The 13,551-nt window shown below is 41.9% G+C and overlaps 1 protein-coding gene across 1 annotated transcript in view; it reads right to left on the bottom strand.

The window, feature by feature from the left end:
• Sema5a (sema domain, seven thrombospondin repeats (type 1 and type 1-like), transmembrane domain (TM) and short cytoplasmic domain, (semaphorin) 5A) overlaps window positions 1–13,551 on the bottom strand; it is a 242,964-nt gene that overhangs the window by 65,701 nt on the left and 163,712 nt on the right. The window contains exon 10 of the mRNA XM_013013883.1: window positions 6,440–6,647. Coding sequence (XP_012869337.1) covers window positions 6,440–6,647 — 208 coding nt within the window. The remainder of the gene's footprint in view (window positions 1–6,439; window positions 6,648–13,551) is intronic.

The raw sequence follows: 13,551 nt of genomic DNA on the forward strand, positions 1-13,551 counted from the left end.
TTCATCACCTTTACAATAAAGGTATTTTAAAAAAGTTAGAGATTGAGTCCATCATTCCCCACTGATTACACAGAAAAACATCATTTTGTGCCCCATAAATATATACAATCATAATTTGCCAGTATTCAATATTTTCCCATAGTGTATTAGTAACTTTATATTACTAGCTTTTTATATATTTCCCTGGCACAAAGTATCTGAATTCAGCTAACAATGTTGGTCAAAAAATACAAATGTCTAATTTGGAAAATGTATTTATTGAGAGTATGTTTTAGAGATTAATATATTTAGAGGCAGATTTTAGGTTCTAGAAGTCTATGTTTTAACTTAAATTTATTTTCACTGATGAATGAGAAACATGAAGAGAGAAGTTGTAAGCTACTGTAATCCCAGTCACTTGGAAGATGGAGGGCTGAAGGACTGGTTCCAAACCTACCTCACATGAAGTTAGCAAAAACCTCTCTCAAAACTAAAACCAATAACTTGTACTTCCTAAGATAGTATCTGTGATGTTTCCATGCAGGTACTCACCACATAACATTTAAGCCAGTTTAAATCTATGTCTTCTAACATTCATCATTTTTTTAAAGTGGAAAAACTGTCAAAATAATTTTTTCTAGTTTTTTCCCCAATGGACAGCTCATTATCACAGCCAGTCTTACTGGTGAGATAGTATTTCATTGTGGCTTTGATTAATGGTGGTTAGTGACATTGAGTATTTTGTCATATGCCTGCTGGCCATTCATGCATCTTCTTTTCAGAAATGTTCACTCAGACCTGCTGCCCATTTTTAATTGGATGGTGTTATTTAACTTTCAGAGATCCATGGAGTAATCCTGGAGTAATCTTTTACAACATTAACATATATATACATATATGTACATCTATTCTTTGTGGATATCTCAAACTCTGTAGTTATATGGTTTGTTAATTTGAATAATAGGATAAAGATATACCTATTAAAATTTTCACTGTTTCTGGAAGGTTGAAGTCTTTTACTAATAAGTATGATACTGATGCATATTTGATTACCTAAATATTCATGACATTGTCTGCTTTGCTTCTGTCACATTGTTTTTGTATCATTTTATTTGTAAAGCTATGAATATTTATATGTTAACCAAAAATTTTCATCAAACGTAGGATTTTATAGGTGTTTCAATTACTCACTCAGCACATACTTACAAATACCAGCTATTTGCTAGGTGCTTAAAGTGCTAGGAGTATTATGGCAAACCAATTATCGCAGAGCTCAAAGAACAAGCCATTCAGTAAGGAACATTCTAGGGAACTCATGACAAGATGTGTGGGTCTAGACTTAAGTGATGCATAGCGGTCATGTTTAAACAACCAACGGGACAAATATGGCAACACACTTAGTGTGTTTTTAGTGAAAACTCAACATTTCGCAGCTACCAGCCCGAGATGGTGATCAGGTGGGCACAGTCTTACGAGTCTGAAGGACTGAAGTAATGGAGGCTGCTTGATGGAGCCCTTGAACTTCTGCATAGACTTGATTTTCATCCTCCCTACTTGGGAGGTGGAGATCAGGACTGCAGTTTGAGGCCAGGCCAGGGGGAAAAGAGTTTGTAATACTTCATCTTGATCAAAGGCTGGGCACAGCGGCACACGTCTATCACCCAAGGCCAAAGGGAAAGCATAATACCTAGGTGCCATGTGAGGAAGTAAAAGCAGGATTGCATAACAGGCTGCCTGGGCATAAAATCAGACTATTTTGAAAATAATCAAGACAAAAAGGGGCTGGCAGGTATCCCAGAGGTGGCACAGTGTCTGCCTAGCAAACACAAGGCCTTGAACAGTGAGTTCAAAACTCTGATGTGGTTAAAAAGGAGATTTGAGTTTCTTTATTAATGCTGCATAATTCAAAGTGTATCTCAAATATGTGCAGGAATCATATTTCCAACACCAACATCAATTCCTTTCTTTTTTTTTTCTGGTGCTGGGAATTGAACCCGGAGCCTCAAATAAGCACCATAACAACTGACCAACTCTCCAGAGCACTACCTCCATAACTATTAACATTATGACCACAGTGGTTAGCAACAGATGTGTGCATCTGTTTATGTTGTGTGCACGTAACTCTGCCTTGTTTTCTCAAATTGCTAGTCTATCATCACAAAGACTCTGCACAGTCATTAAATGGCCCTAGATGAACCCACTGAGTAAATAAACCCTTTAGTAAATGTAGTACAACCTCCTATTAGTTGCCATATTATTGGAAATTTAGCCAGGTACTCATGGCTCTTGCCTGTACTTGTAGGTACTCATGAGGTTGAGATCTGAAGATCTGGTTCAAAGCCAGCCTGAGCAAGAAAGTCCTTGAGACTCTTATCTTTAATTAAATACCCAAAAGTGAAACTGTGCTTCAAGTGGCAGAGCAGTAGCCTTGAGCGAAAATGCTCAGAGACAGTGCCCAGGCCAGAAATCGAAGCCTAGACAGGAACATCAGGTCCTAGTAGGGTCAGGATCAGATGTTAACAATGAAAATGAATCCATGTTTGAATGAAATGTAAAATAACTCCAAGACTCTGGCTTAGTTCCACAATGGATATCCACGTATTTTCTCACCAAACACTGAACCCCAAAAAGCAGAGTCCAGGATGCCTCATCTGTCATCATGTACTCAAGGCCTTGTGAGGGGTTTGACTTGTATTAAATTCAACAAATACCTAACAAATGAACAACTCAAGAGAAATCCACAGTTTTCAAGAGACCACATAAAAGCCAATGAAGACACAAATTAGCGACATTTGCATTTGGAAAATAAGAAATTCATTTTGAAAGGAGAATACTTTGTGAAATTAGTATATGTCCAAAAGTCATGCTGGATATTTGTGGAATGCAGAACTGAATGGATGAAGTTATTGTGCTGGGGACCATGTAACATCCTTGCAATGTCCCTCTCTTCACTGTATACTTTTTCCATTGGGCAGATGCTGTTTTTTTTTGAGATTGTTTAATTAGTAAAGGTGCACTATTCACTGCACCTTTGAAAACTTTGCCCTTTAAAGCAATGAATGTCCTGCAGCCATCTAATTCCAATACCAATTTTCTTAATGAGGTGTTAATTACTCTAACTAAATGATGCTATTACAGACTAACTGGGACATGATACCAGCTCATGCCAGTGAACCTAGTCTTCTGCTAAACGTATTCCAGGCCAATTCCAAAGGTGTGCCCTACTCATTTTACATACATACTAGGATTCTTCTAGCCTCTAACCTCTCCCTTCTCCCAAATTAGTCCTTATAACAAAATGACATCAAAGGCCCAAGGATTTTCAGTTCTTTTTCTGCTATTTATATCACCATACTTTTTGATAAAATGAGTTTGGCTTCTTCTTCTCCTTCTTGCTTCTTCCTCTTCTCCTTCTCCTTCCTTTCCCCATCCTCCTCTACCTCCTCCTCCTTCTTAACAAGGATGTCAATTTTCATCTCCAGTTATTAGTAATGTAACAAAGTGAGAGATGCAAAGTATCCATTTCTTAATTCAGCAAGTATTTGCTGAGGTGGTTTTGAGGTAGACCAAGAGGAACCTGCAGACATAGACTAAGCTCATCCCCTGAGTCTTTGTTCTTGCAGTGTGTGTGGAGCCTGGACTGGCATCATTTATACAGGGTATGAAACCCACTTTCTGTTCTATAGCAATTCCTCACATTCTCTCTCTGATCCAGATGGATCCTTTAGCTATAAAATGTAATTTGTATAATCTGACAGGATTATCTTATCTCCTAAATTGTAGTGAGTACCTAGGGAAAATATATGTGATGTGTGTATATATGTGTATAAAATGTATAAAATCTTGTTATATTAAAAAACATTAGAGCATAGATTAAATCTTAATGAATTAAATACATAGCTTCACAAATTGACATTCATCTAAAGGCAAGTCATTCATGATAATGAGATAATGGAAAAGTCAGGAGACCATAACCCCTGAGCTTCATCTAGCACACCCTCGGTGTGTGTGTGTGTGTGTGTGTGTGTGCATGTGTGTATGTGTGCATGTGTGTTTGGGGGGAGGGGCTGGTTACTGAGCTTGTGGAGCTAGCTATAGCTAGTGGAGCCACAGCTCCACTTCTGACGTTCTGGTGGTGAACAAGTCTCACAGACGGTCTGGTCTAGGTGATGTGCCTCCCACCCTCCACTCCCGGATATATCTTCAGGCTCTCATACTGCTCAGCTATATTTAGAATGACTTCTGGAGGAGCCGGATGACTTACGGCACTGTGACTTGGCACCTTATGATTCAATGGCTTTCTGTGCTAGTATCTTTTCTGCTCTTACTTGACTGTCTAAGTTAAGGTCTGTTGAAATCTAAAGACACTCACGGTTTCCATGCCTGTTAACTATTGCTAGCTTTCCTTGCCATTCATTCTGGTCATGCAGTGGGACGGAGATGAGTTCTTGGAAGCAGGACTTTGTACCTGGGAGGCCTAAAATATTTTTTTTCCTTCTGCAGAGGAAGTATGCTGTGCCAGTGATCCAACTGGGACAAAGTCCATAAAATAACCTGGAAGTGTCCAGGGGCTTCTCGTCTCTGCTCCAAGCCTTCTTCTCCTTAGAGGTAGAGAGCTTTGGACGTTATACCACCTGGAAGCCTTCCTGGTGGGTCAGGAGATTAACAACCTGATTGGCAGACATGACCGTGAGGGCCTTTACTTGCTTCCTGAAGCACTTCAATGGGAACTTGTTGATCTCTGTGCAGATTGTCTCCCCTGCAGTCACAGGCTATGAGTGTATGCTGGCATGCACACCAGGCAAGAATTAAAGAAGTGTCTGCTTGGCTGCCCCATTCTTTGAGTCTCTATTTATTTTCCCTTTTAATTGACAATGGCTCACCCTGAGCCAGATGACTGTGGGTAGCCACTTCTGAATCAGAAGCAGGCTTCTAAAAATTAGTAAATATGAATTCACTTTATTCACTATATGAACAGATGTGGCCAGATACTCCTAACAAGAGATATTCAGGTGGTAAAAATTCTCATGCATATTCATTCCAGAGGCCAAGGAGCCAGTGCAGATTCTCCTTAGAGTGCTTTGGAGTAATAGGATATGAAATCTACCCTGTGTCTTTTGCTCTGTGTCACAGCAAGCATAAAGAAGCAACTAAGGGGAAGACGCTGTGCCGCAGAGTTCCATCTTGCCTGGTTCTTGCTAGCTCTACCTCGCAGATCACCTGTAAGTGCACTCGAGCAACAACCCTGTGAAATCTGGTTCCCAGTTCGATTCCCTCACTACACCACATCACGGAGAAAATGAAAAGTCTGCCATGAGCTTCTGGGGCAGAAAGACCAGCTCTGAACCTGTCCCATGTGGCAGTATTGTGGAACCATGGGTAGAACACTGAGATCTGGCCTGATTCCACCTTATTTGGACAATGGGAATGACCTGCTGCTTCTAGTCAGCTCATGTAAAAGGAAAAGAGTGATCAGGGATTTGCCAAACTGAATGGATTATCATTGTCTATAAACTTTTAATGGTTAAAAACAGCTGTTCAGTAAGAATTTGAAGGTTCAACTGATCATTCAAAGGATCATTTTTACATTGATGGACACAAGTCCATCGTGTTTAGACAAAGAATGGCCTGTGTACGGTGGGTGTTTGTGAGTAACAGAATAAAGGAGACCATTTTCGCACCAGATCCAAATGTATGGCCTGCTTGGGAGTGGAGCTGTCAAGAACTTTGATTCTGAGGTACCACTCAGAGTATCTTTGCCTCCAGGGAGAACTTTTCTCAGGGATCAGAATACAGAGTAATTTCTAACATCACAATATAAAACTTACGTTTTGGTATGGCCAGCCCTTTTCATTTCCCAAGCACCTGGCCTAGATGTTTCTAGCAGACACCCATAGAAAATGACAGGGCAAGCAGCGGGTGGAGGTAGGAGAATGAACTATGGTAGCTGGATCTGTGTGTAGCTGTAGAACTTCCCTCCCCTACCCCCTTGCAGACTGCCTGTGTGATACCGTAGCTTTCAGAGTGAAGTCAACCGAGCTGGTACCCAGGACAACAGCCAATGGACTCTTAAGAAAGAGCAGCCACCAGGTCAGCACAGATCCTCCTCAGGGACTTATTTAAAGAAGAAGAGGACACACACTTTATAGAATATTTTCCGTGTGAGATGTATTGTCATAAAATATAAACTTGTGCCAGAGTAATAAATTAATCCTAAGACACCAAATAGTGTTATCATACCCTGGATAATTCACTTTCCTTCATAAAACTGCTGCCAGATGGTAAGTGTGGCTTTCTCTGGAAAGAGAGCTGGAGGGTCAATCTCATCACAGTAAATTCTGGGATGTAGGATGTGCCTATGACGTCACACTCTTGGGGCCACGGGATAGCAGGGGATTTGCAAGCCTTCCAGGTTCTTGTGTCTGTCTTACAGCCATCCCCTGGGTACTTGTCAGCGTACCTGCGCGTGCGGTGGAACTGGCATCTCTTCAGGGGAATCTTGGCCAGGTGCTCCTGCAGCCCCACGAACAGGACGCTCTGGCTGTGGAGGATCTTCAGGCTTCTGATGGGCTCCCTCCTCCGCTCTGGGAAGAGCTCAATCTCCTCCAGCACACAGCTGCCCGTGGTCTGATTCAGGGGTGCCCGAACTTTCTTAATGGTTCCGTAATCTGTGGAGGCAACAAACACAGAGAGGTAAAGGAATGAGGTCAGTATCTTGCAATTAAAAGTGGAGTGCACTTATTTGTGGACCTGGTGGGGCACCGTTCCTGTGGGAAGGAAACAGTCTGAGGATGAACCATGTGGACAAATGGTCCAGGAAGCCAGCAAGGGCTCAGTGCAACTGGCATCTATGTGGGGGAATTCATGCTCGAGGCATGCATTTCTCTTCGGCACCCTGTGCTGTGATCTGCACAGACATGTAGAACAAGCACCTTCAAAACTCATCACCAAGGACCTGGGTCATCCAGAGTTCACAAACACACCACCACCACCATGGTCCCAAGTTTGAAGTCATCACAATTCATCTTTTGTGAATGTTAAATGAATGCAGTTAAGAAGTTATCCTAAAGCCAGAAGCAAAATCACGAACCTTTGGCTTGAAGGAACTCCAATCAATCAAGCCCGAAAACTCTGGACAGAACCCACATTTTTTAAAACCTCTAAACATTCTTAGAGACTCAGGGTATTTATGATTAAAGAGCAAATGCATTACAAATGTTGCATACAAGCATTGTCCTGGATTTCCTTAAAGTTTTAAGAAATTAGTGCGAATGTACTTAAAATACCTGAAACATCCCTAGTGAACATTTACTGACCACGAGTGACATAATATTACTTCTAACAAATGTTTTAAAGGAGCCAATACTTTACTTTTGAAAAAAGGTCAACCGTATGCCAAACATGCTGCATACAGGGGAGATTTTCCAATGTTGGATGGCATTTCAGCAATCCACAGGTCCAAAACAAGAAAGTGTAAGAAAATGTATGCCTTTTCTCTGTAACTTAACTTCCTTAACTTAGACTCATTGACCCTAGTTCACAATCTGGGAGAACTGAACCACCGTGATGTTGGGTCTTTGTGCCCGGGTCAGGGCAAGTGGCTTCAGCACAGATGTCTCCACCATCAGACCCTGCTAGGAGGTCTGCAGGAGGCACGGGCAGATGGAGAGGCCAGCTTCCCAGAGCAGTGACAGGAGGGCCTTCCACAGCCCTTGGGATCATCATGGTGACAGCAGGCCTGTCAGCCCAACCTGGAGGTTAGCAGCTGAAGCCAGGGGCTGCCCCCTGCAGACAGTAGGGCTAGTGGGAGACCCCTGGGTGAGGTAGCATTTATTTGGGGGGGGGCGTGTCTTTTTATTATTGTTTTCTTCAGGTAGTTGTATAAAAGGGTTTCAATTTAACATGTCTATTTCTGTGTACAGTGCATCTTGAACAGAGTTGCCCTTTCTTCCTCCTCATCTCTTCCCACCCATCCCTGCAACTTTCTTGTTCTGTTTTCAAAGATGATCACCGAGATGCTGACTATCCTCCTGTGTTCTTCCACCATTTATCTTTTCATTCTTCGTTCCCCTCCTTTCGGCCTCTACCACCTCAGTCAGTCAAGACATGGTTTTAGCTTTCTGGTCTTCACTTTCTTGTTGTTCAGGGGATTACATCATGGGATCTGCCTCGTAGGAAGGCCATTCTCTTCTCTGTCTGACCAGGTATATATGTATATGCTCGTGTATATACTTCCTATGTATTTTCATTTCATGTACACCTGCCTGAGGTCCCTGGGCCTGACTTACTTCATTCAATATGGTATTTTTCTGCAGCCATTTTCCAGGCAGGGTCTTCCGTAGCAGCAGCTGCTGCAGGTGCAGGGCTATGCAACTGGGGCCCAGCTAGAGATTCATCATGGGCGCCTGTAATGCCTCTTTCTCCCCAGCCAAACTTGGCACGAAAAGCATGCCTTTCCTGCCTCAATGACTGAAGTGACCTCTGCATGCTTATGATTTATTTTGTCTCTGAGAAACCACCACAAAATGGCAACTGCCCCGATATCAATAGCAGATGCATTTAAAATTCTTAACCAAGTTATGAGAAAGAACTGATTTTTATAAAAGCTTAAAAAAACGTGTCTTGAGTTAGCCATCATTGATCAAAAACTTTTACCACAAACAACCTCCACATCTTGTACCTGATTTCCCAGCTAATGGCTGCCAACAGAACTAGAGGACTTAGCATTTCAGAGAAAGGTACTTAGCATGGGTTCTGTATTGGTCTAACCCTCAGGGTTCTGTTGTATCTCACTCATCCAGAACACCTGGTCACGTGCTGAGTCCCTTCTGATGTCCTTCAGCCTCAAGGTCAGCCCACCACGACCCTTATGTGGACCGCAGGAGCTGCTGCTTCTTTCCTCCCAGCCTTCCTTTTCCCGCGGTGCCTCAACCCGGTTCTGGTCTCACACTCAGCGTCATGGTCTTCTCTCCTGTGGTGAGCCGCAGGGTAAGGATAAGCCCCATCTTGCTGCTGAGAGTTGGCCTTGTTCTTGAAGCCGAGCGTTGTGTGTGAGTAGAGAGAGCAACTTGCCCTGTCACCTCCAGCGTGCCTTCCCTCCTGCGGTCCCGGGTTAGGGACAGTGGTGCCATTACCTGCACTGCTAACATCTAAGCCCCACATCCCCCCGGGCAGCCCAGTCTCACTCACCAGGGTTCATCTGCTCCTCCTCCACCCACCCACTTCCACTGTCCCCTCATTTCCCTTACTTGAGTTAGGACACCTTTCTTTCTTTTCTGGGTTTCTTAAGAACTGTGCTTACTGTGCTCATGTCAACTATGGTCACCACTGGACACACATTTGACGAGGCCATTCCCTCACTCAAACACTCTACGTGATACCACAGAGAGGAACAGGTCCCACGTGGGTTACAATGGACCCCGCTCCTCTCAACTGCACCCTATGTCCACTGTTCGGATGCACCAGCCTCCTCCGGGAAGCACACAGAGCACCAAGCAGCATGACTGCCATGGCCCTGCTCATGTGGTGACAGATGACAATGGCATCACTTCTTCCAGTGCAGAGTCCAGCCTAAAAGACTACAAAGTAGGGTATCCATTAGACTGCAGAATGACAGACAGCACAGCTCTTCACAGTGAGCTGTGGTCCTCACAGATTTATTCTAGTTGACTTGTTTGGTAATTTCTATACTTGGTTGACTAAAAGCCATAAGCTCCACAGGTGTAAGGATTATTTTTCTAGTGTTTATGTGCTATCTTGGCCAGCAACCACTTAATGCCTCAGAAACATTTGTTGAGTGAAAATTGCTCCAATGAAGGAGGGAGGGAAGGGGAGGAAGGGAGGAGGAAAGAGGAAAGGATAGGGGGGAGAATAGAGAGGAACAGGAATGAAGAGCAGAAGAAATGTTGGTTTGGATTGAAGGTGTCATTAATAATGATACCTTCCCCCTAATGATCTTTAGTGAGAATGATGTCTGTCAACATAAAGGTGAAATAATATTTCTCTTAAATTGATAGATTTCAACACCAAGTACCACAAAGTAAATGGAGAAAAAGTAAATGGAGAAAATAATTATAATTGGTTTCATCTGATATAATATTGACACTGAAAATTTGCTATAGAAAATAAAACCACACACATCTTCTACACATCTCAAATTTAATAATCTAACCAAAGCCATTCACAGGGGAAATAGAAGCGAGAAGTACATTGAATCTGAATCATCCAGAGGTCAGTACAGAAAGGAAAACTGTCATTTCCTTGTCAATTGCAGCATGTGTGCATGCACGCACATGAATGCACATGCGTGAACACACACACACACACACACATACATCTGTCAGCAGAATGTTATACGAAGCCACTGAAATGGAACTAGCATCAGGGCACAAAGAATGACTGCCACTCTAGCAAAATAATTCAGGATATTTGCATTTTTGTGGCAATCTCAACTAATAATTATGTGACAGACACAAGACTGAGTGTCATTCATTTGTAGTTTATCTTTCGACTTGAAAACTGTACACACTGATAATGTCTCCTTGTGTCTACTTCATATAAATAAGTCTCCTAAAACTGATTGTGTGCAGTATGTTGTGATTTGGAACCTAGGCATCACTGTTATTGCACAAAGACATCATTACATATTATGGCCAATTACACAATTATGTCATTTTTGTTGAACAACAACATGTTTATGTCATAGGTTGCCAGATTAAAAATGCAATGCTCATTGAAATTTGAATTCTATGTAACTGTGAATAATATTTTAATATTAAATGTCCCTTTCAGATTTTCTGTGATATTTATATTTAATTGTACATCCTGGACTCCTGGAATTTTTTTTAATTTAAATACAGGTAGTGGGACTTGAACTCAAGTTTTTGAGCTTTTCTCAGCGTTTTTGCTCAAAGCTGGTGCTCTATCATGTGAGCCACATCTCTACTTCAGGCTTTTTGCTGATTAACTTGAGATATAGGTCTCACAGATGTTTTTGCCTGGGTTGGCTTTGAACCTCAATCCCCAGATCTCAGCCTGCTGAGTAGCTATGATTATAGGTGAGAGCCACTGCACCCAAATGTTTATCATATTTTTGTTTGCTCAGGCTAGAACGCTATGATACCAAATCCCACTGATCATCTCAGCAAGCAAGCGGCGATTAGCGATAATGTGAACTAACATGAGTGTTCCCATGTTGAAATGTGACCTTGCATTTCAGGGAGTAGGCCCAATAAAACTTTGCTATTCTTTGTAGATGTGGGTTTATCACTAGAGTCCAGTAACTGAACAACTGATGTATAAGTGTTATCGAGTGCAAGCCTAATTGGACTTACCAATCAGTGTTAGTGCTTCCAACCCTATGAGATTGTGAAGCCAACGAGATGCTTAACTAATTAAGCAGCACCTTCAATTTGTTTCATTTTTAAAAGGATACTTTAAGATGAGCTTCAACAGTTAACTCTACAAATTAGATCCTAAAATACCATTTTCTCTGTTTTGTAAGTTCTAATGTGTACAAAGCAATTATTAGTGGTTCTAATGATCTATTTTTGGCTGATGTTTTCTTATTTTCAATATTCAAGTGGCTAAAGTAGGTTCAAGGTTTTCAATGAGATCCTATTTTTCATCATCATCATCATCATCATCATCATGGTTTATTTAAACAAATTCCAGACGTAAAAAAAAATTCTTATTTGGTAGGCAAGTATGCCATTTACTCAAATAAATGGCCGTTAGGAACTCCTGCAAATGCATACTTCAAAGCCCTAGCCTGCTGTGACTGTATTTAGGTATGGGGCATTTAAAATGAGAATTAAGGCAAAATGGGGGTAAACCCCATACATATAAGCCCCATATGCCTGGGGTCCTTTGTAAAAGTAAGAAACTAAGAAACAGATTGGCACGGGAAGGGGGGCAGAGGAGAGGGGGACCATGAGGAGGTCTTGGGAGGACACATAGAAGATGGAGAAAGGCCTCTGAAGAATTAAAACCTACTGACTTTAGACTCCTGGCTCCCAGAGCCATGAGAAAAATTAAGCCTAGGAACATTCAAGAGCATGTGTAACAGCCAATATAATAAAATAGAATAAAGAAAGAAAAAAGAGTGGCTGGGAAGGTGGCTCAGTGGTAGAGCGCTTGCTTTGCATGCCTGCATCCCTGTGTTCAATTCTTCAGCACCACATAAGCAAAAAGAAAAAAGCCGGAAGTGGCTCTGTGGCTCAAGTGGTAGAGCGCTAGCCTTGAGCTGAAGAGCTAAGGGACAGCGCCCAGGCCCAGAGTTCAGGCCCCACAACCGGACCCCCCCCCAAAAAAAAGATGGAGTTGTTAAATATCGGAGGAAAGGTCTCTGGTTACAGTGAATTTTTTTATTGGAGAATTTCTATAATTTTAGTAACTTCAGCATTTCACAGATTCATGACACCAAATCTTCTGCAGGAAGAAAAGAAGAAAGAGGATGAGTGAGGAAGGGCAATGGAGAGGGAGGGAGGGCAAAACAGGGAACACAGTACAGTGCTGGGAACCCCTGAGGGCTCAGTGCGTTTGATATTTCGTACTTGTTTGCGTTGATACAGACTTCTGCGATCTACTAAGTCTTAACAATGACAAAACAGATGCCTAAAGAGCACTTATTTAAAAGTCATTTTGTCTTAAAGGATAACGGTTTCAACCTTGATTCCTTTGTAAACCCCGAACAAGGAAAAGAAAGATGTGGAGAAATTGGTTTGTCTTAAGAAGATCATGCCAGCGCACTTCTGAAACTCAGGGTAAATAAGTTTTCTCAGAGGTGCAATTCAAACTAACAGAGTAGAAGTGCCGTTTGTTTTAAACATACAAAACTATTTACTTTGCAAGAAAAGCAAACATTCATACCTCTAAATGAAAGGATTGGCTCAGGAAACTCCAATCTAAGGAAGATGGGAAGACCAGCAAGCATAGGACATTTAAACTTAGGATCCTCTCTGTTACTTCTCTAACTTTTACTCTATTTTATAGAAATGGCTATCAGTCAACAGGACAGAAATTAAACCTGTGACAGGACAAGTAGAAACACTGACAAAGTTCATCTGTGACAGAGCTGGAGATTCACGGCGGACAATAATTCTACTAACCCAGGAAGCTAAAATACTTTATCTCCAATTGTGCATTGAACTCAATTTGATTCTCGGCCGCTGTATCTGAGAGGCATTTTTACTGTTTATCTTATCGACCCAGTTACTGCAAAGGAAGAGAAAACCTTTTGTATTTGCATCTGCTCCATTGCAAGCGTTCCCAGTGTGGTAATGATGGAACACCCTCTCCCCCTCACTGGGCAGCTGGTCACCATAGCAACAGATCATTATATAAAGTTCATCAATTCAGCCCACCGTTATCCCAAAGCAGCAGACATCCAGTACATTACAAAAGTTCTTTCTCCTAACTTGTAATTGAGCAAATGAATTAAATCGGTTGTGGCACTTGGAGCTCAGCATCACAGATAGCAGAGGGGAAGTCAGAAAGAAAGAACATGTCTTTACAGCCCTATGAAGGAGATTTTAATTAATTCAGTTATCAGATTTACCTAATGACCTGTTT

The sequence above is a fragment of the Dipodomys ordii genome, unplaced genomic scaffold (genome assembly GCF_000151885.1).
Source record: "Dipodomys ordii isolate 6190 unplaced genomic scaffold, Dord_2.0 Scaffold21, whole genome shotgun sequence".
Taxonomy (NCBI): domain Eukaryota; kingdom Metazoa; phylum Chordata; class Mammalia; order Rodentia; family Heteromyidae; genus Dipodomys; species Dipodomys ordii.